Source organism: Colossoma macropomum, unplaced genomic scaffold (genome assembly GCF_904425465.1).
Source record: "Colossoma macropomum unplaced genomic scaffold, Colossoma_macropomum, whole genome shotgun sequence".
In the NCBI taxonomy this organism is placed as follows: domain Eukaryota; kingdom Metazoa; phylum Chordata; class Actinopteri; order Characiformes; family Serrasalmidae; genus Colossoma; species Colossoma macropomum.
In genome coordinates, this window is record NW_023494785.1 from 6,722,987 (window position 1) to 6,740,665 (window position 17,679).

Genomic DNA, 17,679 nt, shown 5'->3' on the forward strand with positions numbered 1-17,679 from the left:
CACACTAAACGTTTCACAAACGAGCTTTGGAGAAACAATAAGAGCTTTTTTTCCCTCCAATTGAGCCTGTAAATAAGTTCCAATCTCTCGCTGAACAGCCTAGTAAGCTGCTTTCGGGCTTACATGAAAGAAAAACACACTTTTACATAAACGTGTGACGGTTTTTTCCTCTGATTATATCGAGCCATTCGGTCTTTTTCTTCTTGGCAGTGACTTTAATATGCAGTCTAACAGTGAAATAATCAATCAGTGCACAGGATCAATGATGATGACAGGGAAGAACATCATGCAGGAAGACAGTGAAGGAGGAGGACGGCATGAGCACATGCAGCACATCTATGAACTCCACATGCTAGACATACATACACCTCCACACACACTTGCACGCAGCACTGGGGGTCTTTAGCACTTACTGTTTTCCTGCACCCTCGCCACAAAGCCTGTGAGGGGAATCTGTGGAATCAGCTGAGGCATGGGGGGAGGCGGGGGGGCAACAGACACTGTACATACGTGTACACATACGGAGACACGCAGACACACATCCCAAGAGAGAAGGAGAGCAAGAAAAAGAGAAAAAAAAAAAGGCAAACGCACATTAGTTTGAAAAACCCAAAACAGAGAAATCAGATGAAAACCTCAATCGAAGCTCATTAAGAACACAATGAACGAGTCTGATTACATTTGTAGGAGGGAGATTAAAGCTACACTTCAGCCAAAAATCTAATTTGCACAGTTTCACTCTTTACACAAACGTAGTCGACCAGCCAGGTCACGTTTTGTGTCCGAAGCTTACGTCTTTAGTTTGTACCATTAGCGACGAGGCTAATGTAGCTAAGTGGCTCGTATAGGGAAGCTTACAATCCACCAGTCAGCAGCATGTAAACTTAAACGGTTATGCTTCGAGCTGTTAAATGGGAATTATACTTTTTCCCCCCCAGTCTTTCTGAATAATTCAGTGGTCGAGATGTAAACATCTCAAAAAAAGTCATTCAGAGTGGTTTGATGAGAAATTGTTCACAAAACTTACAGACTCTGATTTGTTTAGTGGTGGTGATGGGAACCAGGGGTCATGATGTCAACAATGCAAATGCAGCCATTTTCTTCCCTTGCCTGGAGTTTTTATATGTAATGATGATGGTACAATAGCGTGAAATCTGAATCTTTAATTGGGGACTATTTTGCCACGAATCTGTTTTATATTAAGTTTAAGCCAAAACTATCATTAAACTGTGCCAGACATCAGGCAGTGTACTGATAACCATTCGATGTAATACCTTGCTGTGAGGGAGCTTTTAAAGTCATTAAACTCTTCGGACGTCTGGTTCCCATCACCACCACTGTGAACAATTCTGACTCAGTAAGTTTCTCTAGAATGGAGTATTTCACATTAAACCACTCTATCGATTCAGACACGTAGTTTGCACAATGGAACTTGATAAAAGCTTTTATGATAATAGCTGTTATATAGTTCTCTGTCAGAAACAAAGGTACCACGCAGGTACATTTTCCATTCTTCAAAGTACAAACAATGTAAATGTTCCCTCAAAGGTACAACAGTGGTTTAAGGTCTGATTGTGAACCTTAAATAAGTTTTTCCAGGTGAAAAGTTTGTATTTGTACCTTTTCATAACCGAATGTTTTAAAACAGAACAGTAAAATAAAAGCCTGGAGACGAGACGGGGTGTGTGGAGTCAGTACAGCTTAGAACATATCATTTCAGTGGATTATGGTTCAGTTATGTTCCCTGACTAAAGGTACTGAGATGTACCCTTGAGGGTCCCACCCTAGTGACAAGAGGGGCGCTGCCCCAGTGACAGTTTAGAACCTTTATTTCTGAGAGTGTAGGTATTCTATTAGCTTCTATTACCAGCTAGATTAGTCTCATAGCTCAAACTAAAAAAAGTATGTTTCAGATTACATCAACTGCATTCAGACTATATTTGGAGAACTGGGGGTAAATTGTGGAAAAGTGTGGAAATTTTTAACCAAATTGTTTCTTTAAGATGTAAAAGGACTATATTTCATCTACAATAGTCATAATGTGAAGAGGTCATGTACTGATTGATTTACTGACGTACATCACAGATGCAAATGTTGCAGCATGTTCTGGGTAGAAGTCTGACATGGAAAAGGTTCACATTAACCAGACTGGAGAATTCAAAGGCTGTAAGCTCCACATTCTCCTAAAGGGACACTGATGAATGGCTTAAGTCACTTTCACACATGATGACTTATGAATTCCTGCACTCAACACTTTTCACGCTGCATGACCTGCCACTATAACAACTGCAGCTCTTTTAAAATGAACAGAACGTCCACACTGATAATTCCTTTGACCTACAGCCAAACATAATGACAGCATATTCATCTTTATCGTTCTAAGTTAACAGTTACCAGCAACTACAATATGCATTTCCTCTTTTTTTCAACTGTGAATACACAAAAGGTTCAAATGGGTGAAACAGAACAGCACAGCAGTGAAACTGCGGCGAACACCATGCAGTCAGAGATAATGACTGATCACACAGCTCCAACGCACTCACTCTTAAAAGTGTCTGTGTGTGTGTGTGTGTGTGTGTGTGTGTGTGTGTGTGTGTGTGTGTGTGTGTGTGTGTGTGTATGTGTGTGTGTGGGTGAGTGAGTGCTCGCATCACTGAGTGTAACCCTCTCATTAACAGGGGCTTTTCCAAAACTGCTTTAACACTTCAACAGTCATTCAAAGTCCTCATTAGTCACTAATTTACCATTTCAAACCAATTTATGGTAACCTATAAAAATGTAACCCCTTTAACCCCCTTAAAATACCAGGCTTATTACACACTAACGCTTATTATTCAGTAACTACAGGGACTTCAGTGCAAACTGGCTGAGCTACTCTTAGCTTATAGAAGTGTGTAATGAAACTTCGGGCCCACTGGTGGGTCCTGGCCATTTAAAGGGGTTAAACTGTATACTGTATGCTTAGTATTCAGCTATTAATCTTAATAAAGACTTAATATGTGATAACTGCTATGAATTATTCAGCATGTACTATGAATTATTGCTATAAATAATTTATTAACAACTATGTGACTATTGAAAAAAAAAGATTCAGTAACTACACCGAAAAAAGTGCACTGACTCAAATCTGTACATCAATTATGTTACATTGCCACAATTTTGTCTTTCTTTTCTCACTTTTGGCAAGAATTGGAACCAATGTACACATTTACACTATTTTACAAGTAAAATAGTGCATTTTTTTCAGTATATTATAAATTAATCTGTGACTACTATTAATTATTCAGTAACCATTATTATGAACTAATTAGTTACTACTATAAATGATCATATAATAACTACTATGACTTGTTCACAAACTACTATGAAACTAAAATGCAAGTCATATAATTTTAAGAGTGGGGATTTAATGATGTAGAGTTAATATATATTGCTGGGACAAAACCTTACATGTCTATTTTTCATTTTCTGACCTATTTTGAAAAAGGCACCTGCCTTTTATGTTGTGTCAAAATTTCATGATGAACAGATCAACAGAAATTCTTCAAAATTACTTGGAAGAACATATTTCTCCATTTACTTCCATTAAAAGTTAAGAGCGTTTTTCCTCGTCCTGTAAAGTTACCTTTTTAGAGATATGAGGTTTTGTGCCAACAGCAGCAAAATATATATCTTAGTCCACTAGTCTCAGACACCCACAGAGACACTGACTGTCTGATATCTATCGTACACTAAGCTGGGCTCAACCGTCACTATATTGCCAGCTGCATTCTGATTGGCTATCTGCACAGCCAGTTTTAAATCAATATAGCTGCTACAGTTGCATCACATCTCTAAAAATTAGTGATTATTCATCAGTTTTCTTGGAGCATTTACAAGATGTGTGTTCGCTGGCACACCCCACTTCTCTTCTCATGGGTGTTTTTGCTGCAGCATTGTTTTGTGTGCCGGTACACGTCACACAGTACCAACAGTCTGTGGTTATTTCTGCCTTTCCTGCCAAAAAAGGGCACTTGAAGAGCACCAAACTCTCTGACCACAGGCCTTAGTCTGGTCTGAGGATCATATACCATTCATAATGCTGGAATTAGCATCTGCTGAATATGTGAATGTTTACAATAACTATTGTCTGATTTATCAGTGTAAAATTCACTAATGATTCATTATATAATATAAACCTTTCTGCAAGAAAGTTCAGTTATCGGTTATCGTTAGTGGTTCATTATCATAGATGCATCTCTGCTTTTCTCACTCCATGTCCTCTGTGGCTCAGTGCACTGAAAACTGCAGACAGTGACACAATGGCTGATTTAATGCCTGTTAATGTCAGACGTTGCGATTAGACAATTTAACGCTCAGGAAGCTCTGGCAGACGTCCAATCACAAATGACACAGGTGCTGCTGCCGCCCTGGACATAAGTCTGAGGGTTTAACAGAGCTCAAGGACATCAGAGTCCAGCAGAACACCTGCACAATCGAGAGGGAGGGAGGGAGGGAGAGCGCAAGAGTGCAAGCGCCAGACAAGCTGTTCTTCCCTTAAAGTCTAACATGCCACACTAGACACGGAGGACATGGCTAAAAATACCATTCAGTTTAACGTGTTTAAAGGATAGATGCTGTGAGAGAGCTGCCACCTTGCCAGGCCTCGGCTTTAAGCTTTCATTTCTGACGCGTGCGACTCGCTCAGGGGAGGAAACTTCAACAAGTTCCTGGAGGACACTTGGAGGAATAATTAAAGCCTGACTCGACAAAACTGCCGCGAGGAGCCGCAGCGCTGTCGTATCGGCCCTTTCTGACTGCCTGTCCCGGAGAAGGCCAAGGACATCCTGCATCAATGCAGAAGATGGCAAAGACAAGCACAGCAGAGAGCAGAAAAGCCTTAAACTGCACTTTCAGACTGGAGGAGTTCAATACTGCCTTAATGAAACAGCTCCTGCTTTTCAAAAACACGAGAACGCTGCAGGCTGCATAACAAGAGCTGAAATCAAAGCTCAGGCCGAGGTGTTCAGAGCTGAACTCAGCGGTCACCTGCCAATAACTGACATTACTTCAGCGTATCAATTATCAACGATGCTGTCCATCATAGCACAGGGCTGTGATGTCTAACTGATCTCAAAATCACCTAAACATCCAATAGCGCCAACTTCTTTGCCTACATACAATTGATGGAATTGTTATTTGCTGACAAAGCAGAGCAGAACCAGCTCCCACATAGGGCTTTAATCCAGCCTTTCTTTTTCATGCTATATTAGAAAACAGATGTAGAATATCACGTTTCGCAAAGAAAACACACTTTTGATCCTGTTAAATGTGTTTGCTTGTAATGTGATCAGTCATGATTAATATCTATAGGTAGCAAACCATAGTTTCAATAACAAAAAACAGAAAAAGTGAGAATTTGAAATTAAACTTAAGTTGAACATTGAGGCAACTTTTTAATCAGTTTAAAAAGTTTGTCTCCTAAATATCCTTTATGGATCATTTTATTAATTGTCTTTTTGTATAAATTTAGTTTATTTTCTGTATTTTGACTGCTACTATGAGTTAATATAGAGATAATGCTGCCTTCATGTGCTTTCTGAATGATCTCCACTGGCATTTGCTTGTATCTACAGCTGCTGGTTGCATTATGTATCATGTTACACATATACATACATATAGTTTTTACATATTTAACTTGTAAGACATTATTTCAAAAACTTTATATAAAAAAAAAAATAAACTCCTCCCACTCATCATTAGCACAGCCTAGACTCACTTCCTATGAGGTATTTCTTCACTCTTGTTGCGCAGAAGTTCTCGTCCATTGTGGGGCAGCATTTCGACAGCTGCAGTAGTCTTTCTATGCTTCCTTCACTGGACTAAACAGATAAGACACAGGCTCTACACTGCCCTCTGGTGGAAAAGAGAGTTGGTTCTTTACATTCAAGAGAAGCTAAATTGCTTTTTATTTAGACTTTCCTGACATGTGACTAATCTGTACTGGCTAACAAGGACAGCGCGATTAACAGATAAGCTTGACTAGCAAATCCACCACATTGCCAGCTACAAAATACTTAAACGCAAAGAACTGAAAACAACTTCACAAGTAGGGAAAGGCACAGGAAGGAAGCAGAAGGCATCTGAAACCCTCCTGCCTGAAAAAGCGGGCGTCTTACTTGAGTTCTGTGTGTAGGCCGCTGGAGCGGCACCGTTGACGTGCGGCTGCTGCAGGGGGAACTGGGCCGAAACGGACGGGGCGCGGCGATACGTCCCTGTGGCCGAAACCATGGAGACGGATGAGGTGGTGGAGTTGTGGCGGGATATCTGCCTTGATATTGTCCCAAACTGAGACATGGGGGCCGGACCGAGCCCTGGGCCTGGAGCCACCGCTGCCAGAGCAAAGACACAGGTATAGAGAAAGAGGGAGAGAGAGAGAGAGAGAGGGGGAGAAAGAGAGAGAGAGAGAAACCCAGAAAGGAAAAGTCAGTTACACCCTTAAAACAGAAAGGTAGAAAAGCTTCCCCCAATATCCTGCAGACTTTAGTCCCAAGGATTTGTTTGAGGCATTCCGAAAGTTTCCTGACCATCAGAGCTGAACATGGAAAGGGAAATTAAGACAGAGGAGACAGTCATTACAACAAGAGACAAAAAGATTGCACCATTATCACAGAAACCCAGATTCAGATCTACAGAGGTATTAATAGCAATGCTAATATTATTCCCAACCAGTTCTGTTCTGCTGGTCAACAAGCAAGAAGGAACAGAACTGCAGTATAAATGTTCCACAGTATTAAGAATAAAAAAGTCATTGTTTAAGCAAGAAATAGTGTTTAAAGGGACCGGTCATCTAAGGCTAATCGTGAATGACATGAACATGGCTAATGAACACTGGAAGTCAATAGTCACCCAGAAGCTTTCTATAAATACATCCTCAAAACGTCTCCCAACCACTCAAACATAGGTCTTCATTAATGCTCCACAGATTGGTTGATGTAGTTCAGGACACATTCTGAACAAAACTTTACCGTGTAAATGCAACAGGTAGCCATTTCAGACAACAGGGTGTTGCGCCCAAATCAGGCTCCCATTCGTGTGCATGCACGTCACGCAGGCATACAGACAACACAAATACATTCGCAATCTCTGTGGTTTCTTTTTGTAACTATGGTAATAAAAACTGTGAAAGAGTATGACGTGCATACACACGAAGGGGAGCCGGATTCTGTGGGGGAGTCTGATTTTGGCTTTACACTCACTGTCTGAAGTGCGTGTCTGCTGTGTTCAGCTACAAGGTGAAGTTTTGCTCATTTTTTAGTTCACAGTAAGTCATACTGTGTCTTAAACCACATCAGCCAAGTCAGCATAACCCTAATGAAGACCTGGATGCAGTCTGAGCAGGTTTTGAGCTGAGTTTTAGGGATGTATTTACAGGAACGATTTGGGTGACTATGGCTTCCCAGTGTCTGTTAGCAACGTTAGCTTCATAGCTCCAGTTTTAAACAAAAGAAGCAAAATTAGGACACCAAACATGTCTTGGCTGATCTACGACATCTGGATCAGTGGGCAGTTGTGTAAATCACTTTTCACTCCTTTAATAAAAAAGTTTTTACCCTACAGTATTTTTACTGAGCCAAGCATTTAGCGATGGCCAAAAGAGCATTAAAAACCTAATAACTCAAACAGAAAAAGAAGAAGAAGCAAAACTGTATTTGATATTAGGCCTTAACATTAGCATTTCCTCACTGTTAGCCACATTAGCACTGTTGGCTTGAACTGTCCCTTTAAGCACATACAAATAAACTTCACAGTCCAACAGGAAAGAGATCCAAAGGAAGCAGTTGAGCTGCAGCCCACGATGACTAAACATTAGCTCTGGCTCGGCCTTCTGCAGGGTCTGTCCGGTTCATGAGAGACTGAGTCACACGGGCGTGTCCCCAGAGGCGCTCGCACATAGCTCAATGTGAAGTGGAACACACCCTGGTGAAAAATAACACGCATTGTTCGGCTGCGCTGAAAGGAACTTCATACGCTGTAGGAGATTCTGCAGAGAGATCGTAAATATTTAGAACAGTCGCCATATCTTATCATGACGGACGGATTAATGAAGTAAAAATAAACCACTTCGACTATTCGATCATTTGAGAGGACTGTGAAATACTGACCCCTCCCCCACCCCCCACCATCAGTCAATTCAAAGCCATGTATCAATGCTAATATTTCAATGCTTTAGCTACAGAAAGTATTTGGACACTTTAAAGAACCCGTATCGTACATTTTTCTTACTTTTCTTCTCTGGGGTCCACTTATGACATGCGTGGTTCGGTCATAATTCACTTTTCCCTGACCATTTTCCATCCTCCATCACCTGTTCCTTTAATATATGAGCTCTGTTCTGATTGGCTGCGCTGTGTACAATAGTACCTCCTGGATGAAACACTCCACATAACTTCAGTGTGAATGGGCGGAACTAAACTGCTGTAGGATGAATTGGTGGATATATGTGAATGTGTCGTTTTTTGTGACATCACAAAAATTCAAAACAGGCTGAAACTTTTCAAACCTTTAACACTGTTTAGAAATCACACTGTCATAATAAAGGTACCAAGGTACAAACAACGTAAATGTACCCTTAAAGGTAAAACAGTAGTCTTAAAGTTCAACTGTGTGCCTTAAGTGACACTTTAAAGGGCTCATATCCTACATTTTTCTTGTACTCTATTTTTTTCCTCTCCTGAATTTTTTTAAGGTACACTATATCTACTATAACTATATAAGTTCCCTGGGAAAAGGTGCATATTTGTACCCTTTCATATACTAATGTTTTAAAATAGAAAAATAAAATAAAAGGCCTGGAATTAAACTTTTCGCGTGGCGAAAGCCTGAAGAACTCCAACCAGACTGTACTAAAGGTACTGAGTATCTGCTTAAACCATAACAGAAAGCCACCAGCCAAAGTTTGAAACAACACTCTGCCAAAAAGTAAATGACAGTCCTGGAATGGACTGTTCAAAATAAATGCCACTTGGTTTGATGTTCTGTTTCCAATCAAAATGAACTGAATACATTTTGAAGTGTGGCACAAGAAGTCTATGGTTCAAATGTGCGTATGATGAATCGGACGCTCTCATGAGGAAATAAATATTGGTGTATGCCTTTGTTTATGCTGTTGCTCTGAGAAAGAATACACGGTCTGTTCTGATTATAAACTGCCTGGGGTTTGTGTCTGCGTACACTATAGTGTATATAGTGACAGCAGCAGAGATATATTTTCTTTGGCGGGGCGTTTCCTGTTTGCAGGGCTAGATAACAGAGATGCTGCTCACACTTGCCTATACCACAGAGGAAGAGCCAGGTAAACAAACAAGCAGACAGACAAATAAACAAACAATCACACAAGCGCTGGACAGTATTTGGGAGTGTGAACCTTTGGGTTAAAAGGAAATCAATTAGATTCACAATTCAATTCACTTTTCTAATTCAATTCAACAGCTATTTTTGTAAGAACGATTCACTTCAATACACTAAAGAGCCCAATCTAAGTCACTGAATTATGGATCTGCGTTCTGTGACGTTGACTGAAGTGTTCGACGTCATCATGTTGGATCTAGGAGGGTACAGCTGCAAGCGTATAGAACGAGCTACTGAGGGGGCACTTCAGCTCATTTCCATTGATGCCGACTCCAAAATCTCCACATTTAGACATTAATTGTGTATTACTTACTTTGGAAGACATTCTTCATAGTTTGCCTAACACATTTGATTTTTATTTATTATTTTTTGGAATTTTTCCCTTTTCTTTAATGTCATAACATGCATTTTGCTACGAATTTTGGTCAACACCACAAGCAAAGTCTACAGAAGCCAGCATCTCAAGTGGCCTATCTGGAAGTTTGCAGTAAAATCTGCACTAATTTCCTTACAGCCTAGACAAAAGGCAGAATTAGAGCCCTACTGCCCGGTGGACTTCCTCGGTAATGGATAATGGAGATGTAGTCTGGGCATGTGATTCAATCTGCCGATTCAATTCAGCGATTTAAGAAATATTACAGTGTATTAAACATCAAAACTATCAGCTGATCAGAACGATCTGGCCATGAAACACCTCTAACAAATGTGTCATGCCCACATACTGCTGATTACTTATCTACGTGCTATAATGCGGGATGAGTCGTGGAGTAGATGGAAAAAAAAAGGTCTGTATTTCCTCAGTTTTCTGATCTTTCATTAAATCTTTCTGATCTCTCGGTAATGATTGCTGTGTCGCCTCCTCTGTGTATGAGGAGAGGGCGCCGTTTAGCCGCTGTGGTCCTCAGTTCATGTTTTCAAGTTTTGAGCTCAAGTTCAGTGCAGCCTGTACGTCGTGTGAAGAATGAAGGAGGCGACGCTGCAGGGAACCCAAACAAAGCTTCTCATTGGAAAAATAAAAACCTTTGTTTGGATTCACTGCAGCGTCGCCTCCTTCATTCTTCACGGTCTTCTCTACAGTCTCCTGCTATCTGAGAGAAATCAGAGAGAACATGCTGGGTTAAAGCACAAAAAATAAAAAAAAATAAAAAACAAAACAAAAAAAATTAAATGAAAAACAAAATAAAATAAAAATTAAAAATTCTCTGACCAGTGCTGTTGACCACTGCATATGTATCAGCATGTAATTATTAGCTATCTACACTACAGAGTAATCACACATGGTTAGTGTGTCTACTAAAATTAAATTAAAACCAGAACATCACTGCTGTTGGAAGAAAACCTCGTAGTTTTTGACATCATTTGAAAATGACTGTTGCCCTTTATATTTTGTGTAAATTTCATGATGAATGGACCAAAAGAAATGACCCAAAATGACTCGGAAAAAAGTCTGTAAATAAAATTAAAGTAGGTTTTTTTCCTTCTACCGTAAAGTTATCATTTTGGAGACACGAGGTTTCTTCCGACAACTCACTGCTCAACTAACAGCTAACTGCTCACTGGCTTATCTGACTAGCAGTGCTTGACCACTGCATTTCGTCTGTCACTTATGTTTGGGTTAGCTCGTGAACGCCACCGGACGCGCCTCACACACTGTGGAGCTGAAGTCCAAGTAATTTGTCTACATATCACATCAAAGCTATTATTCAATTGATTAACAGATTTAAAGCCATTTAAAATGCAAACAAATCAATATGATTTTGAGTTGTTTCTCAATTAATGCAGCTGCATCAGGTGGAATCATAAACAGTGCATTGAGAATCTCCATACAACCCACCACCTTCACTCGCACACACAAAATGACAGCAAACTACTACAGAATTTTGCATATTCACAATTATGATTAATGGAAATTAAGAAATAGAGCCCCATAAAGCCCCTTGAGCACAAAACCATCACCTGCTGCAATGAGAAAACACATCTGCACCACATACAGGAACATGCGACCACGTGAGATCACCGCATTAGTGGTAAACAAACAGCAGTTTCCAGCTGGTGACACAGGGGGGTCCACAATAACAAAAACAGTGGAAGCGTCAGGCAGTATCTGAACACATCAGCTAGGAGGAGATGGCTGCCTTTCGTCTTCAGAGCCACTTCACTTCTTTCTGGAATGCTGTTGAGCACATTTTCGACAGCTCTTAGTGGGAAACGAGAGCATTCTTCAAGAAGAATAGCCCCACAGTTGGCACAAAGCAACGTGGGCTGCCTGTTTCCTCTGGCATTCTCCAAAGAAAAGCCCATCAAAATGTAGGAGCTTATACAACAGTTAGTTCTGCTCAACTCGATCTGGATGAAAAAGCACTGAACTTTTGTTGTTATATCTAAAAGCACACCCCACCCCCCTCCACCCACCCCCAAACTACAGCTTAACAAATTCATATTGTCATTCTTTAGTGTTCTCTCATTACAGTACCTCATCATGTAATATGGAAATACATCATATGACCACATTAGGAATCCCTGTGGTGTCAACCAATCCTGACTGCTAACCTAACCACTGGGCTATAGCCTAGTAAGTACAGCCAAGCTAATGTTAGTGTAACTCTTCCCTTGGCTGTCAATTCTGTCTTCATTAAGCACAAAACTGACACCAGCGAGACGTTTCTACCCTTTTTGCTAGAGAAAACAAGGCAACGTGAGTTAAGGTATCTGGCCTCCTTGATAGTTGCAGCTTTAGCTTGTTGTCATCTACATCTCACGAATCTTTTTTGTTGTTTTGAGTATTCTGTTCTCTCCACTGCAGTGACTATTTAAAGACAGTTTTTATAGTTTAACACCTTCTGTAAGATCCTAACAGTATGTTAGCTGTCTGACGTCTGAATTCAACGGCTAATGAAAAACAAAAAAACCATCTCAAAACAGCCTGCCCTCAAAAATCCCCCAATAGAGTCTGGCAGCAGACGTGCACTCTCAGCCCCAGTGACGTCACATGCACATGCACTCTCTGCCACAATGGCAGAAGCCGCTCAACGGCACGGTATCTTTTGGCTGCTGCTGCTTAGTGATATCATCACTTAATCCATTTTTTATCCGTAACACGGCTAGAAAGTTACATTTAATGCAGCTCCCTATTGAAAAAAATCATAGAACCTATTAAAAGTGTCTGCTGGTTCCTGGTGGCTTTCAGTAGACGCTAATGGTATTCTGTGTTTTCCTGATGGGTTGATATCACAGTGTAAAGGATTCTGATCGTTTAATCAGGTGTGACTGATTCCACATACATTTGATCGTTTCCTAATGACCTCTAACAGCAACCATCAAGCCAATTCCCGTTAGGAAGCAAAACCATCAGGTTTTACTCCTAACGGCCCTGCAAACAGTTACGTTGTGACAACCTACTGTTTTGATGCCCACAGCATCGTCTGCTTGGTGCTTTTCTACATTGTCACAACATTGAAATGTAATTCCTTAGAAAGTTGTGACAACGTTGTCTGACTTTCTAGGAGGTTGTGACGACGTTGACGAGATAGCCAAAGTAATCGGTACTAGGTTGACTGTACGTTGTCACAACCTCCTAGAATCCTTAATAAGTTCTATTTTAATCAATATTAGTGTTTGATAACCGGTTCTGATTGTCTTCAGCCTGGCTTTCGTGAGTTTCAGTAGCCTTTTTTGTTTTTTCTGCGAATAAACCCGACATTATGTCTGATCGTCGTGGTAGGCTTTATTTTGAAAGTTTCCATATTTAATTACCTTATTTTTAGTACGACAACGTTAATATACATTCAGTGTAGCTCTTCTCGCCCAGCAGTACGTGTTTCTCTGTTTTTCGTCATAAAACCGACAAAAACTCTGTCGTGGCAGAGCGGCACTGACGTCATTAACAGGCTGGCGGTGCATGTCAGGCTGAGAGTGCATGTCTGCAGCCAGACCCTTCTCCACAAATCCACCCAAAGCAGGCATCGTTTTTAGAAACTCCTCCCCCCTTCAAGAAGCATCATCAGAGGGATTTTTTTCCTAGTTTTTACACTGCTGCATCACGATCAGATGAGATTAGGCATGTTTAGGTTGGAGCAGCCAATTTAGTTAAAACAGAGCTCATTATACTTTTACACTGAACTGGATTATGAATTTGATGACCCTGGATTTGTCCATGAGGAATCTCTAAATGGAAGCCCCATCATAAACTGTCAGGTTTGGCACGCAGCGAAACAAGCAGGTGTAACCTGACTGGTCAGGCTGGTGCTTTTATGACTATTCGTGCTCAACAATATCCATCTGTGAGGTTTGTCTTTTAATGCTGTTCCTCTTTCCTGAAGCAGTTTCCTCTGCCAGACACAGACTGTCATGGTCTTTGACACAATTTCCCTTGACACTATTAGTCAACACTGCAACTAAAATCTCATGCAGTAGTTTATTATTTTAGTTCCTCCCCCAGGATTTCTGAAGTATTTTAAGTTGTGATAGAGTTAATTTTTGTTTGGTATTTAAAGCTTTCTAAACTATTCTAAGCATTCTAATGTCTTTTAATAGATATTTCTAGTTTTTTGTCCCACTTGTAAGTCAGCCTTCACTGTGAGCTCATGGATAAATCCTTATCAGCTTTAAAGTGTCCTGTGCAAAGCAAATTCTCCTTCTGCAGTTACATGAACAGCAATGCTACAAAACTTCTAAAGCTGCCCCCTCAACCTAGTCTTCACGGCTACGTTCACATTACAGGGTTGTAAAGCGGCACAAATCCGGCTACATGATTCGAGCCCAATAAAAAAAAAAAATCAGGTTTGGGCCGGGTTCAGGCCGATTTCTCACATACAACATCAGACTTGGTTTGTTTTGTAATGAAAGTAATTTTTTTCCTCCCACGCTTTTTCTCTCTCTAGTACCATCGTCTGTAGCTGTGCTCAAAACAGCTCTGGAGTGTAAGGAGTGGGTGAACATACCCCTGAATGTCATCATGGATGATGAGGGATAGGTTAGGTTGGTGAAAGGTCATAGCAGATCTCTCTCTTTCTGTTAAGTGTGCCTTCTTTGTTGAGCATTTCTGCAGTAGCAGCAGTAGCGTGAGGAACTTTAGCTCAGCGGGGCCAACAGCTGATCAGGAAGGTGGATGCTGTTCTTGGAAAGGCACCATCAGCAAATCCACAAAACTGCCGATAATAAACACTGTTAGTGTATTACAGATGTTTACGGATTAAGGCCTCTTCCATATGTGCAGATGTGTTGTCATGCGGATAAGAATGGTCATCAGGGCTCCAGACTAATATCGTCCTGGGGACCCTTAAAATAGCGCACAAGATGATGTTTAAACTGTTTTGGGACACTTCAGGGGAGATTAATTTGGGTGTATTAACGCTTAATGCCAGTAAAACTAGTCAAAAAATCATGAATGTGCCAGCTGTTTATGCTTACATTAAAAAATGGCAATGTTTAGTCCCAAAACTGTTTTAAATTTGCTCAAAAGTTGCACTTTCCCATCAAATTTCCTGCAAAAATAATGCTAACTTCCATTAGCGTGTCAAAGGGAACTCCTATGTAACATTAACATCAAGCTAATTATGTTGATTAGTTAAGACTAATTGTGTACAGTGATTTGCCAATAATGCTCAAGCATTTAACCCTTTCAGACCCAACTTATGTTCAAGGGCACTATGAAGATCTTGCTCCATTCTATTTTAAACTCTATTCTAAAGGCAGCCTTATATAAATGATTACAAATTAAATATTAATAACTCCAGGTCTCATTATTGCAGAGGTGAAATGACCGATATGAGCTCCAAATGTGAACCTTCAAGGCAGGAAAACTGGAATTGAGCAGCGAGGTCTTGTAACATGAACGCAGCTCATGAAGCCTAGTGATTTATGCCAAGGCACAGACATGTAGACCACTGCGCAGTGTTATAAATATAGACAGAGGAAAAGCTGAGAGAGACCATCACCAGCACCACCACCAGACTGCACAGCTGTGGGAATCAACATTCACAGGTACCACCGTTTTTAAACCCCCAGACAAAAAACAGACTCATTTGCCTCCACCATGCAGATGGTGACGAAGGGGCTTCGGGGGGGCTCACCTACGGCTGTGCCCAACATGAGGGGCCCTGGGCCCCCGAACATTGGTGGAGGAGGAGGTGGAGGAGGAGGAGCAGACATGGGTGGGACTGCAAGCATACGTTACAACCACATTAGACGATTCAACACTAAGAGCTTGTTTACACTTAAACCACTTTATGCATCTCATATCTGGATAATATCTAGATTTATTTACATCTCATTTAAATATTGCCATATAAATGCATCATAGGCATTGATATAGCAATAAGGCCAAAAGTTTGTGGACACCTCTGCATCCAGCGTGTCTACTGAGATCAAGGTTATTAATAAGGAATTTATCCTCCTTTGCTGCAGTAACAGTTTCTGCTCTTTTGAGAAGGTTTTGAACTAAATGTTGGAACATTGCTGTGAGGATTTGATTGCATTCAGCCAAAAGAGCATTAGTGAGGTCAGGTACTGATGATGGATGATCAGTCCTGGATCACTACAACTCTTCACAAAGGTATTAGATGGAGCTCCATCACTCCAGAGAACACAGTTCCACTGCTGGGGGGCTTTATATCCCTCTAGCTTAGACCTGACATTGGGCATGGTGACCTTAGGCTCATGTGTGGCTCTCCCAGAGTACCCCATTGTATTGGCCAGTGCTTTTCTATAGAGGTTATATAAGCTGTGTATCTATCAGGATACTTCTGGACACAGTGTCTGAGATCTAAAAGGTGGCAAGAGCTGTTGTATGCAGCCCTTATTTTTCCACCAGTGATTCATTTAGTCAGGCCATTCCTCAATTTCAATACTGATGTAGCTCCGTTTGTAATGAGTAAAGATTAGAGGTGGTTTTCAATAGTGGACATGTTTATACTTGGCTCAGATGAGTCTCCAATGTCTCGTATCACTGCCTGAAGTGGTCTGAACAATCCGATAGCACTCTGTCTTTGGCTGCACCTACACTCAGCCTTTCACAATCAGAGAGCTATCCTATCAGTCCAAGGTGCATAAAGTGGCAAAGTGAAAACAGGCTCACAGACATGTGCACATACAGTCACGCTCCTCAATTAAGGCTGTAATAGAAAAAAGTTAAAACATTCAGATACATTACAACATCCACAGAGAATTGAGCTTAGGTACAATATAGAAATACAATTTTCATAAATATGTATACCGTATTTGTCCTTATGCTCATTTGTATATTATACTTTATCAGAACTGCATTAGACAAGTCAACGCACAGAAACATGCTATGATACTCATTTCTCACTCCAATTAAAAGAAAATGTATTAACATACATAACAGCACACAGAGAAGTGAGCATTACAGTTTACTAATACAGCGCTCATAAATATGAACAGACACACAAACAGGCAGGGGATCCCAGCAGTGCTGATGGAGGGAGTTGCCATGGTGACTGTGTGATGGAGAAGGGGGTTCCGTTTCATATACTGTAGCTCTTCTCAACAGGAGCCTGCAGAGGAGCCAACTCTCTCTCTCTCTCTCTCTCTCTCTCTCTCTCTCTGTATATGTCTATCTACCTTTCTGTTCATCTCTCTCTGTACCTATCAATCTTGTTAACGAACTATCTACCCATCTATGTCTGTCTGTTCATCAATTCATCTCTTTTGACCCATCTTCTACCTTCACATCCATTGATCTATCTGTATCCATCCATTCATCTCTCCATACATTATATATATATATATATATATATATATATATATATAGATATATATATATATATATATATATATGTTTTCTTTTTCCCCCATCTCTTCATCTGCCTATCTATCCATCCATTCATTCGTATATTGGTCTATTTATCTGTCAATGTCTCTGTCTGTCTGTCCATCCATCCATCCATCTATTCATCTATCTGTCCATCTGTGAATCTTCCATCCATCCATCAGTCATCCATCCAATCAATTTTTCCATCTATCCAACCATCTGTCCATCCATCCGTCCATCAATCATCCATCCATCCATCATCCATCCATCCATCTGTCATCCATCCGTCCATCAGTCATTCATCCGTCCATCAATCATCCATCCATCTATCCATCATCCATCTGTCCATCCATCCATCAGTCAGACATCCGTCCATTCATCCAATCAATTTTTCCATCTATCCATCCATCCGTCCAGTAATCATCCATCCATCTATCCATCATCCATCCATCTACCCATCATCCATCCATCCATCTTATCAATTTTTCTATCTATCCATCCATCCGTCCATCTCCCTT

The 17,679-nt window shown here is 40.6% G+C and overlaps 1 protein-coding gene across 8 annotated transcripts in view; it reads right to left on the reverse strand.

Annotated features, from left to right (window-relative positions):
• Nucleotides 1–17,679, reverse strand: part of abi1a (abl-interactor 1a) — a 106,575-nt gene that overhangs the window by 6,077 nt on the left and 82,819 nt on the right. For 2 of the 8 annotated variants that reach the window (XM_036581944.1, XM_036581935.1), the window contains 3 exons: nucleotides 15,462–15,548; nucleotides 6,159–6,371; nucleotides 414–500 (listed from right to left, as the gene is read on the reverse strand). In XM_036581944.1, coding sequence (XP_036437837.1) covers nucleotides 414–500; nucleotides 6,159–6,371; nucleotides 15,462–15,548 — 387 coding nt within the window. The remainder of the gene's footprint in view (nucleotides 1–413; nucleotides 501–6,158; nucleotides 6,372–15,461; nucleotides 15,549–17,679) is intronic. The other 6 variants (XM_036581971.1, XM_036581953.1, XM_036581987.1 and 3 more) reach the window with 4 other exon arrangements.